The 21,502-nt window shown below is 40.1% G+C and overlaps 2 protein-coding genes across 2 annotated transcripts; both read right to left on the reverse strand.

Annotated features, from left to right (window-relative positions):
• Nucleotides 1–266: 266 nt before the first annotated feature.
• LOC764790 (mitochondrial fission regulator 2) lies at nt 267–10,867 on the reverse strand. The gene is made up of 9 exons (XM_030982683.1): nt 10,756–10,867; nt 7,650–7,826; nt 7,047–7,157; nt 5,221–5,354; nt 4,356–4,684; nt 3,629–3,828; nt 2,511–2,620; nt 1,408–1,609; nt 267–492 (listed from the first exon to the last, which is right to left on the reverse strand). The coding sequence occupies exons 2-9, from the start codon at nt 7,722–7,724 to the stop codon at nt 409–411; spliced, it is 1,245 nt and encodes a 414-aa protein (XP_030838543.1). The 5' UTR covers nt 7,725–7,826; nt 10,756–10,867; the 3' UTR covers nt 267–408.
• Nucleotides 10,868–15,313: 4,446 nt separating this feature from the next.
• On the reverse strand, nt 15,314–21,208 carry LOC100890145 (A-kinase anchor protein 7). The gene is made up of 4 exons (XM_030983752.1): nt 21,134–21,208; nt 19,127–19,263; nt 18,242–18,414; nt 15,314–15,737 (listed from the first exon to the last, which is right to left on the reverse strand). Exons 2-4 carry the CDS (start codon nt 19,228–19,230, stop codon nt 15,478–15,480), a joined length of 537 nt encoding a protein of 178 aa, XP_030839612.1. The 5' UTR covers nt 19,231–19,263; nt 21,134–21,208; the 3' UTR covers nt 15,314–15,477.
• Between the last annotated feature and the right edge of the window lie 294 nt (nt 21,209–21,502).

The raw sequence follows: 21,502 nt of genomic DNA on the forward strand, positions 1-21,502 counted from the left end.
AAAATCAGGTAGTATCAGTTTAACTTGAACGAATCAGAGACATTACATGTATACTATAAGGAATAAAAGTGTTAATAATTGACATAACACATGAACTCTCCTACAGTTTGTTTCTCTCTTTCTCTCTCTCTCTTTCTGCGACTGATAAAAGATGTACTTTTCTCATCCCCTTTTCTTCTAGAAGTTGTAGCGCTTAGTTTTTTCTTTCTTGCTCCTAGATCTCTCTCTCTCTCTCTCTCTCTCCCTCTTACTCCCCCATCCCCCTCTCCCTCCCTCCCTCCCTCCCTCCCCCTCTCTCTCTCTCTCCCCTCTCTCTCTCACCATTAATTAGTTATCATTCAGCTCTTTGAGCTCTATTGAGTAGGGTATAAGGTCTAATATCTTCTGCTTTCACCGAGTGTCTGTCCATCATGTATTGACATCTGCAAGGGGGCGGGGCTGCCTGATGCTGGGCTGCGCTCTGAGCGAGGGCTTCAGCAAATGCTGTCCAAACTATATGCAGAGAAACAAAGAGAGAGAGAAGGCAGGAGGAAGAAGAAAGAGAGAAAAGAAGGAGAAAAAGGAAGGAAAAAAGGAGAAAAAGGAAGGAATGAGAGAAAAAATTACTTGGATTTAAACGTTAAAAATACAGCACATATGATTTATTGTCCTGTATGAGAATACACATTGTTAGTTGTTACAGAAACTTTACCAGCCCCCGCTCCCTCCCCCCCCCCCCCCCCCCCCCTCCCAACAATAACAAATACTTAATAAATTGACAATAAATTGACTCCAAATTATTTGGGGAGCTGATTCTGACCAAAGCAAAATCCTTGAGCTTGCATGCAAAGCAGAACTAGATTAGGATAGTCACATCGGTTTTAATACTGCTCTTCCTGTTTTCAATGCAATTATTGATACCACAGCATCGCTAGGTACCCATGTAATGTGCACCTGGGTAGAGAGAGACACATGTGGCCCAATACCTCATCCAAGGATGATAGCACCAAGCAAGGACCAAACCTGGGGGGGGGGTGTGTTTCACAAAGACTAAGATCGACTTTTAAGTTGGACCTAACTATAGCAGGTCGTTCATGCCACTGTTTGCTCAATGCTCTGACCACTATGATCTTTAGATAATATCTTTTCCTTCAATAACGAATTATCAAAAAATGTAAATATCTGTAGATTCGTGACCATGATTTGTACGTCCCTTGAGAGAGTAAATGGTGAGAGCAAACAGTGGCATGAACGGCCTGCCATAGTTAAGTCCAACTTAAAGTCCATCTTAGTCTTTGTAAAACACCCCCCTGGAACATCTTGTATGAGAGAGAAGAGTCTTCACCAATATACTACAGTGCCTAGGAACATTATAACATCATGCACAATACTCAAAGAATGGAGTATCATGATTCTCATTCTCAATACCTTAGGGCTGGCATGCCTGGCAGGACTCCACTTTCCCACGGGGGATCCAGAGCTGTTGATATTCTCCTTGTTAGCGGCCGTCGGGCTGCAGCTGAGACGGGCGTGGGCAAACTTCTTCTTCAAGGCCCTGGCGATGATGGAGGCTGGGTCGTTAGCTTCAGAAGATTTGGGTTTCTTCCTGACGGGGGTTCCGCCCGGTGACCTGTCAAGAAAAGATAGGAAATGTAATGTCTTCAGTTGTATTTACCCTAGAAATAGGAGGTTGACAAAGAATTTTGACAAAAATTATACCTCCTTTCTTTATTTTTTTCTTTTTATTGACTAATGATAAACATGTAACTGAGTAGGGTATTGTGCAATATTTTTGAAATGATTTTACCGTAACAATTGATTTGGGATGTGTTTCTCTCCTATGAACATGAACATATAGTGGTGAGGGTTTTTTTTATGTCATAACATACGATTTGCGAAGATCCATACAAAATCTGGCCTACAGTATTTTCACTTACTGTACCTATTTTCATATGTAACAAAAGAAATGTCAGAATGTATTCTTCCAGTTTCATTTCCATGCGTTTTTCACATACTGAACCTATTTTGACCTGCAAACATACATGTGTAGTGAAACCTATCTATAAAGACCACACAAGGGAGACAAGAAAAGTGGTCTTTGTGTACTGGGGGGTGTTTCATAAAGCTGTTCGTAAAGTTACGCATGACTTTACGAACGACTTGTATATGAAAAGCCAAATGGGATGCTCAATCATTATTGATTATTATTTATTAAGTTGAACTGTGCAGATGTAGATTAACATTCTTATTATAACAACCATTTTTAATGCGAAGTATATTTTTTGCCATAAATTAATTGAGGTTATTGGAAATATCAGAAAAAACTTTGGGCATCCCATCTGGCACTTCATATACAAGTCGTTCGTAAAGTCATGCGTAACTTTACGAACTCTTTATGAAACACCCCCCAGGTTCCTTTATTATATGGTTCAATGAGAAACCATTTTCAAGGGAAACAAAAAAATGTGGTCTTTGTGGACCGGTGGTCTTTCTATACAGGTGGTCTCTAAAGCAGGTTTGACTGTCCTTACCTTGCTATTGACTTTAACTTGACCGTCCCAAGTCCCTTCAGTATATCAGCCATGTTTGGCATACTATCTGATCCTGTTTCCTTGGGTTTGTTCTTGTTCTTAGCCCTGTTCTGTGATCCAAAGGAAGAAGTAAAAACAAAGAGATGTTTATATGTTTTTAATAATATTACATTTGGTACTACTAAGGTCTTAGTCTTCAACTTAAAGATAGAGTTGAGTTCTGGTCATGCGATTGCACTGTGAAATAAACGGTGTGGAATCGATCAGAAAAGGCTGATCATCTACATCTAGCATACAAGTAATGGTGTTTACTGCAAGGTTCCGGAATCATCAAAATGATAAAAAATTCGGCCCAGTCTTGATAAGTTACAAGCACTGTACACAGAAATAACTTCAATAAGTATATGGGACTACACAAACATGTGGCATAAAAATCGGGACAGATTTTTATGCTGTTGCATGTCATATCTAGAATTTTCAGGCAACATTTTTGATCTGATGTTCTTCCACATTTGCATAATAACAATGATAACGCTCACACATTATTTTTCACATCTTCCCAGAACTCAACCTTCTCTTTAACTTATGAAAAACAAATCAAAAAAAAATTACATATGTACAACAGACATATGGTTAACAACTAAATTATTCATACTGTACCTCTTGTAAATTGACGTTTTTTGTGTGTTTTTCTTGACTCAAAAATGAAAGTGAAAGGTAGACTGGTTGAAATAGGGCCTTTGTTGAATCATTTTGGATGTAAGTTTTAAAATGTCACATTCTCAAGAAATATAAATGAATTTTTGACACACTTTTAAAATTTCAAGAACTTGCTAAGGGTATGACAAATTTGGTTGCATCTGATCGTTAAAAAAAAAGAAGCAATTCTTATTCACTGAAGTACAGTATACAGGAATTGGGAATTTCAAAGTGTCTGTGGTAAACGAAGCATGTTGCGAAACAAGTCAACAAATTTAATAGTTTCTGGCAATATCAGAAACTTGTGATAAAAAAGAGAGCTGAAATATGATTCCATGCACCAAAAAAAGCCTCTCTGTGAATGTTCTCCTACTTACTCTAAGAATAAAATCAAAGTTGAATTTAGCTTTTAAACTTACCTGTTTGATGAGGTCAATTGCAGAGAGTTTAGGAGCTGAGATTGGAGGGGGAGGTGGAGGTGGAGGCGGGGGTGCTCCACACGGTGGTGGTGGAGGGGGAGGGGCAGCACCAAATGGTGGAGGAGGTGGTGGTGGAATAGGGGCCATCGTGGGTGCTATGCTCATCCGACTTACAGGAGTACATGGAGTGTGAGATGGATCTGGAAGTGAGGTGGAAAAGAATAAAAATTATATTTACTATTTTTAAATATAACATTGAGTTCTGGCCATGCGATTGCATTGTGAAAGAAACGATGTGGAATCAATCAGGAAAAGTTGATCATGTAACTTATGAATGTGTACTGCAAGGTTCTGAAATCATCAAAATGATAAGAAATTTGGCCTAGTCTTTGTTAACTAACAAGCACTGCACACAGAAAGATATATATAGGACTACACAAACATGTGGCATAAAAATGTGGGCCTCATTTTTAAGCTGTTACTTGTCATATTTAGGATATGAAGGCATTTGAAGAGCCATGCTATTCAGGGAACATTTTTTAATTTTTTTCTTCCACACTTGCATAATAACAATTATAACGCTCACAAATTATTCTCACCTCTCCCCAGAACTCAATCCTCTCTTTAAGTAGTATTAACCAACTCAAAAACTAAGCTACTAAGATATTGTACAGGAACGTAATCAAATTGGTATTCATTGGACCAAACGCAAATACACAACACCCACCTGCTTGTGGCAGCTGTGACTGCATGGTGACAATCATGGCAATCTGTGACCTCAGCTTCTCCAGCTCATCTTCCAGCGCCGATATCTTCTTCTGGGCGACAGGGTCGTCGACCTTTGCATAGGGGTCAACGGCCTTTGGCCAGGGAGGAGACGCACCACCCTTGGGAGGCGTCTGTGGTTCTATTGTAAACGGGAGAGGGGATTGGCTGCAGGTGGGGGTTCGCTGGGGGGAGGGGGTTGTGCAGTATTTGGGTGGGGTGTGGTGAAGGGGGCGCACGGTCATGGTGATTCGTCGCTTCGTCTTGTTCTTGACCGGCCGATATTCAGACCTGTTTGGAGATGAAGAAGGAAAGTTTAATTCAAACAGAAAGAAGAATTTGTTGAAACTATTATTCTACATTTCAATAGAAGATCAAAAGGGCATGAAGAGAAGATGTGCTGTTATTATCAGCATTTTTCAATGTCTTCTCAAAATGGGGGAATTAAATTCATTTTGCTTATTTTGTTGCATTTGTTGATCTTTTTTAACTGCTTAGCTGTAGTTTTTGTTGATGTCCTTTTAATTTCCTTTATAGAAATGAATTCCACACTCCAATATAGATTATCTAATAGCTCCATATATATTATAGATATAACTTCCAAATATATACATAACTTCTAAACAAATTAAGATATCAAAGTTCGGTACAATCATTTCTACTTATCAAATTAAACCAGATCCTGGGTCTAAAATCATGTATAACTAAAGGAGAAACCTCTGGTGTAAGACTTGATTTCAAATGAATGCCTAAACCCAGGGTCGGATCTAAATTTAGTAGAATACGAGCCATTGAATTTTAAGAGCCTCGTGTGTGTTGTTTCTCACCTGGACCTGATATCTTTATCTGGTGTTGCCATGATGATCCAGGGTAGATCTGACAGGGTAGGGATAAAGGTCGGCTCACAATCCTCTTCAAAGAACTGGTGACGCCATGGTGGGGGCTCAGAACGTCGAAAAATCTGAAATGAGGTAATAGTAGAATTAGCCATGTATCAACACACACACACACAAACAAAAAGTTCAACTTTAAAGGCACACTGCCATACTTGTAGCTACTTGCTCCCTCTATATAGAAAACTTCCCCAATCGGTGCCTGTTGGTCCCCCATGATCCTCTTTTTCTTATGTTAAATGAGAGCTGAGTTAATGAGATAGCCACCTGTCACAGTGACCTCGATGGCTCTCTGTGTGGTTTAATCCCTTCTGGCCCAGTAGTGGTGACGGTCTTTAAAGCCCTGGTTTTAGAAAAAAGGTTATCAAAAAGGCACACCAAGGTGGTATGGAAACCCATTGGTGAAAGAAATTGTGGAATTTTGAAATAGCTTGCCCCAAGACCATGAGGCATCTCGTAGTCAAAGAGAACGAATAAATAATATTAATAATAAGAAGAAGAAGATACGAGACACACAAGACTGCCGACACAAGCTGTGGCTATAATGGCTTCAGTTAAAGCTTATCTGCCGTAGTTTACAGGAGGGATTAGACCGCTCTGCAAGGTCACTGGACAGGTGGTTATCTCATCAACTCAGCTCTCAGTTAACATAAGAAAAAGAGGATCATGGGGGACCAATGATCACCGATAAGGCATTGTTTGTTATATAGAGGCCGCAAGTAGCTACCAGTAGTGCAGTGGGCCTTTAAAGGTGTGTTGTGGTGAGGTACACTGCTTCTGGTTGAGGTTGATAGCTTTTTTCTAGAAAGTGATGTCTCCCTTTTCTCCCAAGTATATCTTTTTTGCGCGTGTCTAATATTGGACCTCTGACTGTGTCACGCTTATTTTGCGCTAATTTTAAACCAGGGAATAATTTTCCCGGTATCGCATCGCAATTTGCGACGCATTTTCAGCCATTTGCTACACATCTTTTTTTATGAATCGCAATTGCTGCGATGCAAATGCAAACATACATGTTTAAGGGCGGGCTCATCACACCTCTGTACAAGTACAAGTGCGAGTGAGAAGCCGTTTCGCGATCTGAATAATCTGAATTACTAGGCTAGCTCATCACACCTCAGTACAAGTGCGAGTGAGTAGCCCGTTTCGCGATCGCCGGCCCTGTAATCAGAATACAGGGCCGGCGATCGCGAAATTGGCTACTCACTCACACTTGTATGTTTGCATTTACAGCGTAACTACTGTGCGTGAAGTATACTGCAGTCACTCTCTAACCGTGAAGCTTATACACATACACCCATTGTCGCGCAAGCACATGGCATGCTACGATCACCTTCTAACCGCGATTGTTGTTTTGAGGCATGGTTCGCGCGATCATTGCACAATGCAATGACAATGCACGTGGGATCTAATTACATGCATCGCATGTGCGCGATGATCGTACCTGGGAGTTGTTTGTTTACTGTCACTGCAGCAAGTGGCCATATCCATTTGAGGACTAGAAATGTGAGTACACCCACCATGTTTACATGTACATTCATCTTATTGTAGTGGGCAGAAAATGTGCGCTTTGCTATATGAGAAAAAAATTGCGATACAAATTTATCCAACTGCTATGCAAAAATTATTTTGTATAGCAGTTTTGCTATGCAATTTTTTTGCTGAAAATTATTCCCTGTAAACCATGGGTTATGAAAATGAGGGTTTAAACCATGGGTTAAATTCAAATCTCCTTTGTGAATTCGGGCCATTGAGCATACCTGGAAGTGAACTCTCTGTATTGGAGCCAGCGGAAGACTGGATCCTATTGCTCTGATCAGACTCCTCCTACGCCGTCTCTTTGCAGGGAGATGACTCTGTGACCCGATGACCTAAGGAAGAACAAAATATAAAGACTTTGTCAAATTGGATGACAGAATAGATGAAAGATCATTCTCCAGATGGCTGAAGGATCAAAAGTTCTCTAATTTATGACTGAATATATTTATGTAGGCATTGAAATATTTGTCTATTTTTTTCACAAAGCCTCTCAGAAAAAAGAAAAAAAAAGCATTTTCCCTTTAAAGCCTATCTGCACTAGACCAAGTATGGCCAAGAGGGATTAGAGAGCTCCCTCAGTCCCTGCATGGCCACTGACAGGTGGTTATCTCATCAAATCAGCTCTCAACACTTCATGAATTAACATTAAAAAGGGGGTCATGCATGGGGGGGGGGGGGGGGACAAACAGGTACCTCTTAGTCTTAGGCATTGTTCGTTATAAAGTAGCGGACGCAAGTAGCTATTACAAATAGTGCAGTCTCGCGTTAATAATCTTCGTTTTGGGGCTTTAGAAGACTCAAATCATGATTTTTTTTTTACTCACCTCCTGGTCATCTTGTGTATTTCCGAGGATGTGTAGAACCATTCTGATGACGTGAAGGATAGCTGCGTCCAACATCAAGACCAAGTACCTTCCAAACAACACAGAATTAGAAGAAACGCTTCCACAATTCACAACGCTACACTGTCTTGCTTCACTTCCGTCATTACCAGAAAAATGCTGAAAGGAAAGAGAACAGCAATGCACAATTGCACATGGTCAGCGTTCTTGAAACGTAAATCACATGTTATCTGAGTCAAAGAAGGTTATTTGCGAGGTTCGTCAGGTATGGTACGGGAATGGGTAATTACCACTCCAGCAAAGCATAGAGAGTCAATGTTAATGCATATTGACCTCTAGCACTGCATGCTTGCTGTGAGGCAGGTAATATACACACCACACAATATCGCATAGACTCTACACAATCATGTCGATGCAGCTGTAAGCAAAGTTCGACACTAGACTTACAATTTGAATTTTTAAATTATTCTTTTTAACATCAGTATGTTAAAAAAAAAGTATTTTAGATCTAGATCTAGGCCTACTGCTATTTAGGTGTCATCAATTGTCATTAAAGTACTGATTTTTAGTAGGGTAAAGTGCCCAGTATTCGGTCACTTAAAGGTAAAGACCAGTAATGGTCATGCGATTGCATTGTGAAAGAAACGTTGTGGAATCGATCAGAAAAGGTTGATCATCTAGCATCTAGCATCTGCCAGGTTCTGGAATCATCAAAATGATAAGAAATTTGGCCCATTCTTCGTAAAGTTACAAGCACTATACACAGAAAGATGTATATGGGACTACCCTATCTCTCTCACACGACCATGAGAGAAATAAATTCACCAAATATATGAATTAGTAGGCGGTTTTCCGGCAAATTTTTTATCATCATGTATTAGTCAAAACATATTCTTTCACATGATTGGTAATGAGAGCTTCCATTTCATTTTTTGAAATTGGGGCGTTACCAATACTGGTCTTTACCTTTAAGGGGAAATCGCTAATATTTTGAATTCTTACCTCTTCTATTTGGCAATCTACCCATCAACAGAAAATAAATTTATTCCTCTAACAGGATGTTATAGTCACCTAAAATATAGAATAATAATCAGCAAAATACTTCCGAAAGAAGACGGAGCATTTTTCTGCCCAGAATTCGGTCGCCCCGAATAGAATTTGGTCACGCGATTTGTGCGTGGAATCTTCGTTGCCAAGGAGCGAAGGTATCTGCGCACTATTTTCACACAATCGCACGATAAAGCACTGAGTGTCAATGCGTTGATCGAATACTGGACGAGCAATACCGCATGGCAATGGTATCGTATAAATACATGTCCCTCTTGCACATCAGCAAGTGCATCAATTGCAAATTCACTGCGATGGAGTGATCACGGAAGAGCTCCTATTCACACACATACTAAATTCATAGCGACAGCACACGTAGTTGTTTCGCAATAAACTTCTTCATATGGCTATGCATGTTAGCCCATGTGCTAACAGAACGCGGCCGCGGAAGTGCAGAAAGTTGTGCGACACTGACCAATTTTGAGCTAAATTGGAGATCTTTCCGGTGCCCTAAATCTGATTTAATTTTGAGAGTTAAGAAAAGTTGTTCAGCTGCCTGATTTGTGCAAGTTTCGAGGCTCATAAACTTTTGTTTAATTGTTACAGGCTGTTGAAAGTGAAACGGCTGTCTGACAGAATACTGGTAGGGTGTCTGATCGCGCACCCAATGTTGTGTGCTAAAACCCTTCCCATAGAGATTGTACGCTTCCCTATGTGGTCTACGTGCATTGCGCGACCATCCAAAATTGGTCAATGATTTTATGAAAAAATTTGAAATTCAAACCTTTATAACAAATGATCCTGAAGGTGAAACTCAATAAATGAGGTGTCATATGAAAGAGCAGGTTTTTCTCCATATTCCCCATAGGGGGCCACCCCCAGAATTCTAAAAATATCTTGGTCAAAACAGCGATTGAAATGTTGTTTGCATCCTAGCTCCAAAATTTGCCACTTTCCTGAGCTGCGCCCCCGCGGCTTAAGCAGGGCTAGACGTAAGGATAATATCCAGATGCTTTTTTTTTCGCTAGCCCCAAGGGATCATTTGTTATAACAGTTTGAAAATACCCTTCCCACATTTTTGGAATCAGCTAATTAGGGAGGCGTGAGCTCCGCTCAGTCCAAACCATGGTTACATCGCGTAACATGTGCGCTTATAGTGAATGAAAGTATGGATGGCCGTTCCCACCATAAACCCCGGAAGTGAATACACGTTATAGTCAATGGCAATATCGCGGAGACATCTCCGCGATATTGCCATTGACTATAACGTGCATTCACTTCCGGGTTTTTTGTGCGACGAACGCTAACCATACTAGTCAATGGCACGTGTCGCGGAGACAGCGTAGCTCAAGCTTGCAAGTCGCGCATTGGCTGAGCAACTTGCGTACGATATGCATACGCTTGCATATCGCGCGATACAGCTGTTTGGCTAAATTTAGCAAAACAACATAACTCTGCGTGTACGTCTTTTTCGTCGATTCTGAGCAAAATGCTATGAATATTTCAGCGTTTTGAAGGGGCTGTATCTTTTGATAGAAACATCGGCGAGACTTGAAATTTGAAATGTATTATTCTGATTACATTTTAAATTCAAATATCAAACAAAAATGGTGAAAAACGATCCCAAATTGAAAATTGAAAAATCGTTCAGACACCCTAATGGGCACGCTACACTAGCCTAGATAGGGTCTACTAGGCCTAATCTAGGTCTATAGACTAAATCAGTCGAGTTTTGTACAGTGTTGAGAATCAAAAGCACAGCTTTTACTACACAGCCAGGATAGTGATGCTCCTATGTGTGGGTAATTAACGCCCTTTAGGCCTACACGCTACAGGCTTAGCGCTAGCGCACTCAAAGAAAGTAGCAATCACAGACGCAAACATCAATACATGGGACTACGACAACTCAAGCAACATACTTTTAGTGACTGTCGAAGCTTATATCTCAGGAATTTCAACATCTACAGCTCATTTTACTTTCATAATTTCTCAAAGAATTAATACATATGAATAAAATTACTGTATATATAGAAATACTTACTTATTTAATGATCTGTAACAGTAAACATTCGGGATTGACGACTAGCGCTCGCTTAGCTTGGTTGACGGTCCTAGCTGTTTAAACGCCCGCGACATAACGGACCAATAAGAATAGAGTAATAAGGAACTCTGACCAATCAGAAATAAGTAGGCGCCGCAGTCCACCATTTTTAAATGCCAATATGAATATTCACCTCACAGATCAGTATCTTTCGCCTGCCAAATATTAGAGGGTTTGGCTTTTTTTATTAACTGTATCTATTTGAAAAATAAAGAATTTAAAGGTTTTGATAGCATCAAATCAGACGTTAAACAATATACTCAGGAAGTAATTCGAATAGCCTACGAAAATGGTACATAATTTTCTATTAAATGGTAATGAATGAGAATGAATTGGCCCGTGTAGACAATATTTTGATCACATCATGATCACAACAAAATAATAACTCTGAGAACCAAAAAAAGCTGGCGGAAAAGGGGAGAAAATTTTATTTCCTCGTTTGGGGACCCCACTGGAAATAAGCTCTCGAGTTTTCGTGGGTTATCCTGTTCAAGCTGACTTAATTTTGATCTGTTATTATTGTATACTGTTGTATGTTGGAAGCTTGAAAATCAATCAATCAATCAATCATCGAACAACTGCCAAGTTTCCCCTTAAAGATTAGGATTATTTTCTGCTTGTCTTACGGTTCCTCATTCTATCTTTGTATTCTTTCTCCCCCCCCCCCACTTCCTCCCTACCTCCTCCTCCTCCCCCTCCACCCCCCCCCCCCCTTCCTCGCTCTCTCTCTCTCTCTCTCTCTCTCTCTCCTTCTCTCCTTCTCTCTCTCTCTCTCTCTCTCTCCTTCTCTCTCTCTCTCTCTCTCTCTCTCTCTCTCTATCCTTCTCTCTCTCTCTCTCTCTCTCTCTCACTCTCCCCCTCCCCTATATCACATGATCACGCTAAGGCGTACAATCAATGCACAAACAAAAAAATAATACAGCAATAGAAAGGTGTTGTGAATTTTAATGTATTTATTTTTTAGTAAATCGTTTTCAATCTACAGTTTAGCAATTAAAACAATATTAATAAGTATTACTCTATGAGTTACATTTTTTTTAATCTGTTAGAAATAATAAACCACCTCTTCCCATATTATATCAACAAAATGCCTCTAATTCATCAAGGGTAATTCAAATGTACATACATGCAGCGCTCAAAATACACGGGGGCGGTGGGCGATTCGCCCCCGTGAGCTCCATAATCGCCCCCGTCAGGTTGCTCACGGGGGCGATTGCAAAATTAAAAATCGCCCCCGTGGAATTATAAAATTAAGATTATCTTTTCTGATATAACTTTAACACAATATTGAGTATTAATTTTCAAACCTTAAACCAATGAAATGGAACCTAGATGGCGCTTTCTCTACCATCTCTACGAGTATTTCCGATACAAACAACGGAAGCTCGCGGTGCGGCCGTCAGCACAGTGGCTATACTGCGCTGGTAGTACCGGTATGCACGCTGACGCCCAGTATCTGCTGGAGCTGAAGATCGACAATCGCCCAAGGACTGAAACATGGAGAAGTTTTTCGTTGTGAAAGTTTGAATCCTCTGAAATCTGGTAATTCTTAAAGACCAGCAAATAATGTAACCCGACCAGTAAATCAATATTGAGAAGAAGAAAAAGGCATAAGATGTTGCAGGGGCGGATCTAGGCGGTTTAGGAGGTTTAATCCCCCCCCCCCCCCCCTCCCCCTTGGGCTGCCAAGGAAAAATGTGATGCGCACATAAAAATGCTATCATGTGTCCAGACCTACACAGTATTAGTAGATGTCAGTAGATGCCAGGAAAACATCACTAACGGGGGTTCAAAATAGCAACAACAAAAATCGCATCGCCGCTACGCGGCTCGTTGACGATGCTCTACATCGTATTTGGGGTACCCCACCACCTTAGCAAAAAGCTTGATCCGCCCCTATGTTTTGGAAGGATATGGTAAAGACTAAAAGTAAAGAAAGAATGTAAATAAGGTTGCTCCGAATAATGAGGAGGAAATTATGTGCAGAACGGGAAGAAATGGAGAAAATGTCCTCATGGGGATAAAAGTCAATAACAGCTATGTAACAAGTAAATTTCTAAGAGGAAAAATACCGACATAAATAAATGGTAATGATAAAATACCAAGGAGTTTCATGGGTACCAATTCAATGGAAATTTGTATTAAAATAAGAGCCCCCGTCAGCACTAAAAGCGCCCCCGTGAGAAGGCTCACGGGGGCTCTTTTTTTTTTGGAAGAGCCCCCGTGGGCAAAAAATTAATTTGAGCCCTGCATACATGTATAGAAAGCAGATAGGTTGATAGGTTGAAATTCTTTATTATGTTGCAAGGGACAAGCACCATGCACATACGACTTTATTGTTCTTTCTTGCCAGTTTCCTCATTCGTATCATATATATATATGTGTATTTGTTGTTCATCTTTCGTTTTGTTATTTGTATGCTCTTCACTTATCGGCAGGCTTTTGTGATTTCTCTCAAGGTCCTGTGTTTTATACTTCAATTCAATTCGTTTTATTCCATTCGTCATATAAAAACATATAATTTAGATGGATTCAAATTTATGGATAATAACAGAGTAGAACATCAAGGAGGAGGAGTTGGTATATTATAGTGCGTCCCAGGAAAAACGAAACCGATAATTGTCGATGTTTTATCATAACTTAGTCACATTTATAATCAATAAATGACACATATTTGGAAAGCTTAGATCCCCCTCTTTCATTTGATGCAACTCATATGATGCATATTTCACGCATGAGTGATTAAAATCAATTTGAAGAGAGGAAACCAAAAAGTAATTTGGCGGACGGTATCTGAATTTCAAAGAGAAAATCACATTTCTAGAAAGACGATTTTATGCCCTTTCATATGACACCTCAGTCAGGAAAAATGAGCTAGGAATAACAAAGTTCTGTTTATTTAAAGAAGTGCTTGCATTTCCATAATTTTAGAAAACAAATTCGGAATTAACAACAGACTTAACTCCGTTTCGTTGACAATCAGCCGTAGACGAAAACCTTCCCACCTCGTCTACCTATCATATTTCCCCCACATTATAGTGAAGACCTTTAAACAAAATTCCACATTTATTTATTTCATGTCAATTCATCTCAGCAAAAGTACAGACCAAATGCTTCTTGTATCAATTTAAATGGACACACAAACAAGATTATTGTATTAAGTTACGAGAAAGTTTAATGAAATGAAGAAAAAAAAGGTAAAAAGAAATGGTTAAATATGCCAAATTACCATTCCCTTTTTAATAAATCAGACCAGTGGGCCATTCTATATCATTCCAAATAAATGAATTCTACATTTGATAAGATGAATAGGGTAAAAAAAGATTTTCGTAAATTGTGTAACTGTATCATATACATACCACAATCTACATGTACAAGACATAAATCAGGACTGTTAGGCCTACTTTGTTTTCTAAAACAAATATGCGTTCACAAATGAAGTAAAATTCAACAGTGAGTCTTTAAATCTGTTAATAAAAATAGTGTTTACAAATAACGATGAATTAACATACACATTGCCAAATTAAATTAGTATGTATTTTTTTTAAATGCAAGGCACAAGTGTTGCATGAATACTGTAATTTTTCAAAAAAGAAAGATTTCTTTAAAATGTGTATAGTTTACGGCTTGAAAGCCTTATTTTCCCCGTCATCTTCGACAAAAACAGTTCTAATCCTCACCTCTTCTTTGAAATCTTCAAAGAAGGGGGCATTTCTTATCCCCGATTCCTATAGCTTTGCTCGTAGCTTTGCTGCTCTGATAACAATAATTAAAGAGAAGGTCGAGTTGTGGAAAGGTTAAACATTAGTTCTTCATTCTCTTAATGTTAGTATCGAAGATTATCATAAACAAAATTGTCCCCTTATAAGGATGGCTCTTCAAATGCCCTCATGTTCGATCGAAATATTATAAGTAAGCACCTACAAGTTGTGGACCACATGTCATGCCACATGTTCGTGTAGTCCCATATGAATATTTCTGTGCACAGTGCATATGACCTTTAACAAGACTAGACCAATTTCTTAACCTTTCGATGATTCCAAAACCTTGAAGTACACATCAATACTGATATGCTGCAGTATCAACCTTACCAAATCGCTTGCACACATTTCTTTACACGATGCAATCGCATGACCAGAACTCAACTCATCTCTCAAGCATTGTATCAAAATAACTGGTAGAAAATTGTTGAAATCATGGGTTTTGTGAATTGATCGAAAACCACAGTACTATCAAACCACTTAAGAAATGAACAGAAATTATCTTTACTTAGTTCAAATAAATGAAATTCTACATACACAAAGAAATCATTGCGATAACCTTTAACCAAGTTATGAATGTTAACCTTTAAAATATATTAATGTGGGTCATTTGCTGATCGCACTTTATACAATTATCCTTTAGATCAGCATTATAATCATCACCATGCATCATCATCACCACCACCAATCTCCACGGGGGGGGGGGGTGCGTGCCGATGGGCATGCCCCCCCCCCCCTTGCACAGAAAAAAAAGAAACAAAAAGAAGAAAAATGCAGCGGTTTACAGAGTCATATGAACGAGTCCTTAGCAAATGTTGACAAACTTTGTGATATTTGCGAAGAGCAATGTCGCAGTCCTGACTGAGCCTATGGCCTTGATAGAGGTATAGTACCTTCATCATTAAAATAGCACCTCGTGTTCTTTGTAGTAGTACCCGTCATCGCTCTTTGGTTTGCTCATGGAGCACAACTGAAATCCGCTCACCGGTTGGTTCCCGAAGAGCGTATCGCTGTAGTCGCAGTAGAGCTCCGACTTAATGGAACGCACACCCGTCTTGTACACACTATCGCGAGAGAGCTTCACCACGGTGAGATGGGGATTGAATCTCCGCGTATCGGTGGATTTGATGCCTTTTATTTTGTAACATTCCTTAACGGTTTCTGGAAAGGAACAAAAATGAGAACGAAGATTAAATTTTGGCTCCTTTTCTACCACAAGCTGATATGAAAATTACAGTTGTCATTTATCTTAAAACACTGGTGGCAGTCAGTGACGTAATGAGCAAAAACTTTTTCTTTTTTTTTTTTTTTTTTTTTTTTTTTGGGGGGGGGGGTCGGAACAAAATCCGCATCACCACCAAGTAGCATAATGCAGGGGCGGCGGAGCGTCTCCCAAAATAGGGGGAGGACAACAACAAAAAAGGGCACTTTCTGGAAAAAAGGGGCACCTACAAAAGAAACAAAAAAACATACATTGGTATATACCCCTACATCGTCATGATTGTGATTACACTACCAAGAATGACAATAACTGCTTAAAATTAAGCAACATAACTTTGTAATGGTCTGAATATTATTTTTCGAGCGAGCGAGCAAACATTTCAACATTTGTGAGGTCCCAGTGCGAAAAATTACATCTTATAATTCCAGAAAAATTTGTAGAAAATGTTCATCTAAATCATTGACGCCTAAATTCCAGTGAAGACAGAGTCTGCCAATCAAAGTGTTGCCTGAACCTTGAGATTGTTTCATCAGTCATTCTCCGCTTCAAAACCTGTCCATCTCTCTTAACATTATTAAACCCCGATGAGTATTAAGCACAATCTAATGAAGTAAGATTGAAAAGATCTTTTACAAGTAACATAATTATAACATTTATAAATGCGAGCGAGCTCTAGGGAAAATTAAAGAAAAGGGGGCTCTTAATCGCCTTGAATTAGGGGTGCATGTTATGGAGGAAGGAAAAGTACGCACTTATCAAAAGGGAAAAGGACAGTTATTAGAAAAGAAAAGGTGCTCTCGTCAGAGTAAAAAAAGACATTTATCAGAAGTGAAAATGGCACTTCTTGCGCCTGAAAAGGAAAACTCAACAGAGAAGAAAAGAGAGGAAAGGACAGTTATTAGAAGACAAAAGAGGCACTTGACCTATGTAAAAATGGGCTTTAGGGGGGTACCTGAAAAAGTGGGGAAAAAAGTGCCCCCCCCCAAAAAAAAACAAAAAACAAAAACAAAACAAGAACAACAACAACAACAACAACAACAACAACAACAACAAAACCGGGAGTGATGCTTCTAGCATAATGGGCAAAAGTGAGAGAAAATACCCGGAAATTCATGTTATTTCAGAAACATTTTGTATATGACTGGTACCGAATAACAAATAAACCACGTTTGAATTTTATTTGGGGGGTTAACTGCCCCCCTTTCAGTATGCCAGTGGTAGCAGTTCTAATTAACACGGTTTCTGTGGGGGTATGGGGCACAGTGCCTCCTACTTTTTCAACTACCCCAAAAGTGCCCCTTTTTACATAGGAAAAGTGTCTTTTTTACTTTAAAAAGTGCCCTATTCATTTTTTTAAGTGCCCATTTTCCTTTGCAATAAGTGTCCATTTTCCATTCTCAAAAGTGCCCTTTTTTAATCTCTAGTAAGTGTCCCTTTTCACTTTTGATAAGCGCCACCTTCACCTCTGATAATTGCCCAATTCAAATCTAAGAGTTGCCCCTTTTTCCTTTGACAAGTGCCCCTTTTCCTTTGTAAGAAGTGCCCCTCCCCCTTTTAATAACTACCCCTTTTTAACTCGGATAAGCGGACCTTATATGTTCACATGTGCCACCTTTCCTTCCTAATAAGCGCCATTTTTCCTTTTGATAAGTGCCCCATTTAAACAAGGAGCCCTTTTCCCTTCTCGTAAATTCCCCTTTTCATGAATGCCACTTTTCACCTATGAAAATATTTCCTTTTCATTCTCATAAGTGCCCATTTTCATCTCTTGTAAATGACCTTATTCAATTCTGAGAGATACTCGTTTTACTTTGACAAGTGCCCCTTCCCCTCCTGATAAGTGCTTTTTTTTTCCATCTCTAATTAATGCCCCTTCTACTTTGACACATTTCCCTTTTCCTTCCTAATAAACGTTCTTTTTCCTTCTTATAATTGCCCCTTTTCATCTCTGATAAGTGCCCCGCTTATTTGAACATGTGCCTCTTTCTCTTTTTAATAAGAGCCACTTCCCCCTTCTCATAAAAGCCCCCTTTCACTTCCGATAAATGTGCTTTAATATAACCCCATCAGGATTGGGTTTTTCCTCTTCATAAGATGTAATTTTTTGCACTGCGACCTCACAAATCTTACATTTTTTCCTCGCTCGCAAATGAATTTTCAGATCATCACACCCAACTGCAAAGTATGATGCTTAAGCAATATCTTATATGATGTCTAAAGAAAAAAAGTAATCGAAATCATCCATGATAATGTAATCACAATATAGGGGTATGTACCAATGTCTAAAAAAAAATGGATATTTTCGCTTTGAGATTCCGGTTTGAAGGTGCCCTTTTTCCAAGAAAGTGCTCTTTTATAGGTGCCCCCCTCCACTTTAGAAGTCGTTCCGCCGCCTCTGACAAGAGCTATATAAATCCGGATTAATATTTTCACATGTATATACCTGCCACTTTATCGAGAGTGTCGAGGATCCCATCAATGTCTCTGATCTTAGCGAACACGACCCGATTGTTGAAGTTGTCTAACCCTTGGAACGATATATTGAGTTCCCTGCGCTTGATCTCTGGTATCCTGTAACCGAGTAACCTGTTACATTCTATCAAGGCTTCTTTAGCCCTGAGAGAGTAGAAACAGGGACAAAATGGTTACAAACGTACATTCCAACACTCAATACCATGACCGTTACAGCATTTGTTTGAGACTTGAGCCTGCAAAAAATATTATATAACCATGATTCTGGTGGCGGAACCAAAGCCTTGTTTTTAATGACAACATAAGTGTAATATGCTTTGTATCTGTAATTTCTGTATCCTGTAACACGGCACTAAGCAAAAGGCCTAGTTGCCATTTATGTACACATAATAAAGGAAATTGTGTCATATCTGAACGACCCTTAACCCTAATGAGGCCGGGGGGGGGGCATAATGGTCCCCCTCCAGAATTTCTGTAACGCTTAAAATTGCCCTTCTGACCTGTCTCTGCTCTCATCACTATTTTTGTATGAAATCATTATTTAGACTTAGGCGCAAAAGGAACCTTATAGGTCCCATGGATAATAACTAGTACCAGTGAGTCAATGGACCAATGTGTATGTCCATAGTACCGTCAAACCTGCTTTAGTTCAAACGCCCACTGCACTACTTGTAGCTACTTGCTCCCTCTATGTAACAAACAGGCCTAATCGGTGACCATTGGTCCCCCATGATCCTCTTTTTCTTATGTTAACTGAGAGCTGAGTTGATGAGATAACCACCTGTCCAGTGACCTTGCTGGGCGGTCTAATCCCTCCTGTAAACTAGTACTGGTAAGGTTTAAACGAATATCTTACCTGTCTACATCATCATCAGTAGCTAGATGCATGACCATAATGGTAAGATGAAGCGATGGTATAGGAACCATAGCTTCCCTCAACCTCGTATCTCCATCCACCATTGTCTGCTGGACATTGTGGAGGGCTTCGTGAATCTAGATGTGACACAGGAGAGAGAGAGAGAGGGAGAGAGAGAGAGAGAGAGAGAGAGAGAGAGAAGAAAAAATAATTTCAGACGTTCATTTCTTTTCCAATCAATAGACAAGATACAGAAAAGGAGAACCTACTAGTCCTGTGTATAACTCACCTTGGTGATCCAGGGGGAGAGCAGGCCTCTCCCCCCCCCCCCCCGCAAAAAAGAGAGAGAGAGAGAGAGAGAGAGAGAGAGAGAAGGAAAAGAAGGGAAAGAGGAGAAATAGGGAAAGAAAGAAGAGGAAGAAGAAAAGAAAAGGGGAAAAAAAAAAGGGGGGGGGGGGGGGGGGGGGGGGGGGGCAAAAGGGCCTTGCCTCCCAGCTGTTACCTCTCCCCCCCCCCCCCCCCCCCCAATCCATCAAAAAATAAGAGAGAAGGAAGGAAAGGGAAAAGAGGAGATAAAGGGAAGGAAAAAAGGAAGAAGAAAAGAAAAGAAGGGGGATCTCAGTTGCAATTTTCCCGCCAACAAGTTGTAGTTCGGGGGGAAGGCCCTTGCCTCCCCACCCCCCCCTCCCAAAAATAAGGAGGGGAAGGAAGGGAAAGAAAAGGGAAAGAGGAGAGAAAGGGAAAGAAAAAAAGAGAAAGAAGAAAGGTAGGGGAGATCAGTTACGATTTTTTTTCCCGCCAACAAGACATTAGTCGCAGATCGGGGGGGGGGCACTGGCGTACTGATGGGATGGGGGTGGGGGTGGGGGCTTGGAGGGGGTGACAAATACCCCCAAAATATAATTCAAACGTGGTTTATTTCTAATTCGGTACCGGTGATTTACAAATGTTGCTGAAATTTCCGAGATTTTTCCTCAATGTTTAGTCAATTATACTTTTGTATGCGTTTGTTGGAAAATGGCAATTCATAAAGAAAGCCTTTGTAACACAAAATAAGGAGTCCAAATATGCTCATCTGACAGTGATTAAATGCCTAAAACCCCTGAGCATCCGGGGGCTCTGCCCCTGAACCCCACCAGGGCCCTAAGGCGGGCACCTGGATGCTCATCTGATGGTAATCTAATGAAAAAAACCTTTGAGCCCCTGGGGAATCCGCCCCCTGGATCCCACACCAATTAGTGACCTGTCAGTGTCACAAATAAAGTATCAAAATAAACTCATCTGACCGTAATTTATTGCCCAAAACCCCTGAGCTTCCGGGGGCTCCGCCCCCTAGACCCCACGCCTATTCGTGATCTGTCAGTGTCGCAAATAAGGTATCAAAATATGCTCACCTGACGATAATTTAATGTATAAAACCCCTGAGCTTCCGGGGGCTCCGCCCTCTAGACCCCACGCCTATTCGTGACCTGTCAGTGTCACATAAAAGGTATCAAAATATGCTCATCTGACGGTAATTTAATGTATAAAAAACCCCGAGCTCCTGGGGGCTCTGCCCCCTGGACCCCACGCCAATTCGTGACCTGCCAGTTTCACAAATAAGGTATCAAAACATGCTCATATGACCGTTATTAAATGCCTAAACCTCTGAGCTTCTGGGGGCTCTACCCCTTGACCCCCTCATTTCGCCACTGCCGGTGTCACCATTATGTACAATATTTGGCTCGCATAATTTCAAATTTGCCCCCCCCCCCCCTAAGAAATCCTGGATCCGCGCCTGCCTTGGTTTGCTGTGAAGTGGCATGGTTTAAAATTATTGTTTAAAGACATTGTTTAACAATGTTTCCAGTTTTACAAATATGAGATGCGATAGTGTGATAAGATGTTCCTTATGAACATCAGCTTATTTAATCATATTGGTTACATGCCCCCCCCCCCCGCCACAAACACACCCTTTATCCGCAAATGATTACTGAAAGACTCCATAAAACACCAGCTCTTTCTCACCTCAGGACTGCCCACCTGGATGGCAACAAAGTAGTTTGGTCTGCGCTCCCCGGTCGCCACTTGAAAGACAGTGATGATAAACATTGAAATACAATGATAACAGTTGAAGAACGTTCGCTTATCACCCCATTTTTGTATGGGAACCAGGGGGTGTTTCACAAAGATCCTAAGTTAAACTTTTCTCTAAGTTGGACTTAACATTCATGGAAAGCCATTAGCATCTATGAAAATATTTGTAAAGGTTATTTTAAAAGGCATAGAATGTTGATTCAAATCATTCATATTTTCTATTATCAAGGAGATTTCATGTTCTTGATGTGGAATTTATTTTTTTTAAAGTAAAAAATACTTGGATTTTCGCTTTTGAAT

The sequence above is a fragment of the Strongylocentrotus purpuratus genome, unplaced genomic scaffold, assembly GCF_000002235.5.
Source record: "Strongylocentrotus purpuratus isolate Spur 01 unplaced genomic scaffold, Spur_5.0 spur5_scaffold_13, whole genome shotgun sequence".
In the NCBI taxonomy this organism is placed as follows: domain Eukaryota; kingdom Metazoa; phylum Echinodermata; class Echinoidea; order Camarodonta; family Strongylocentrotidae; genus Strongylocentrotus; species Strongylocentrotus purpuratus.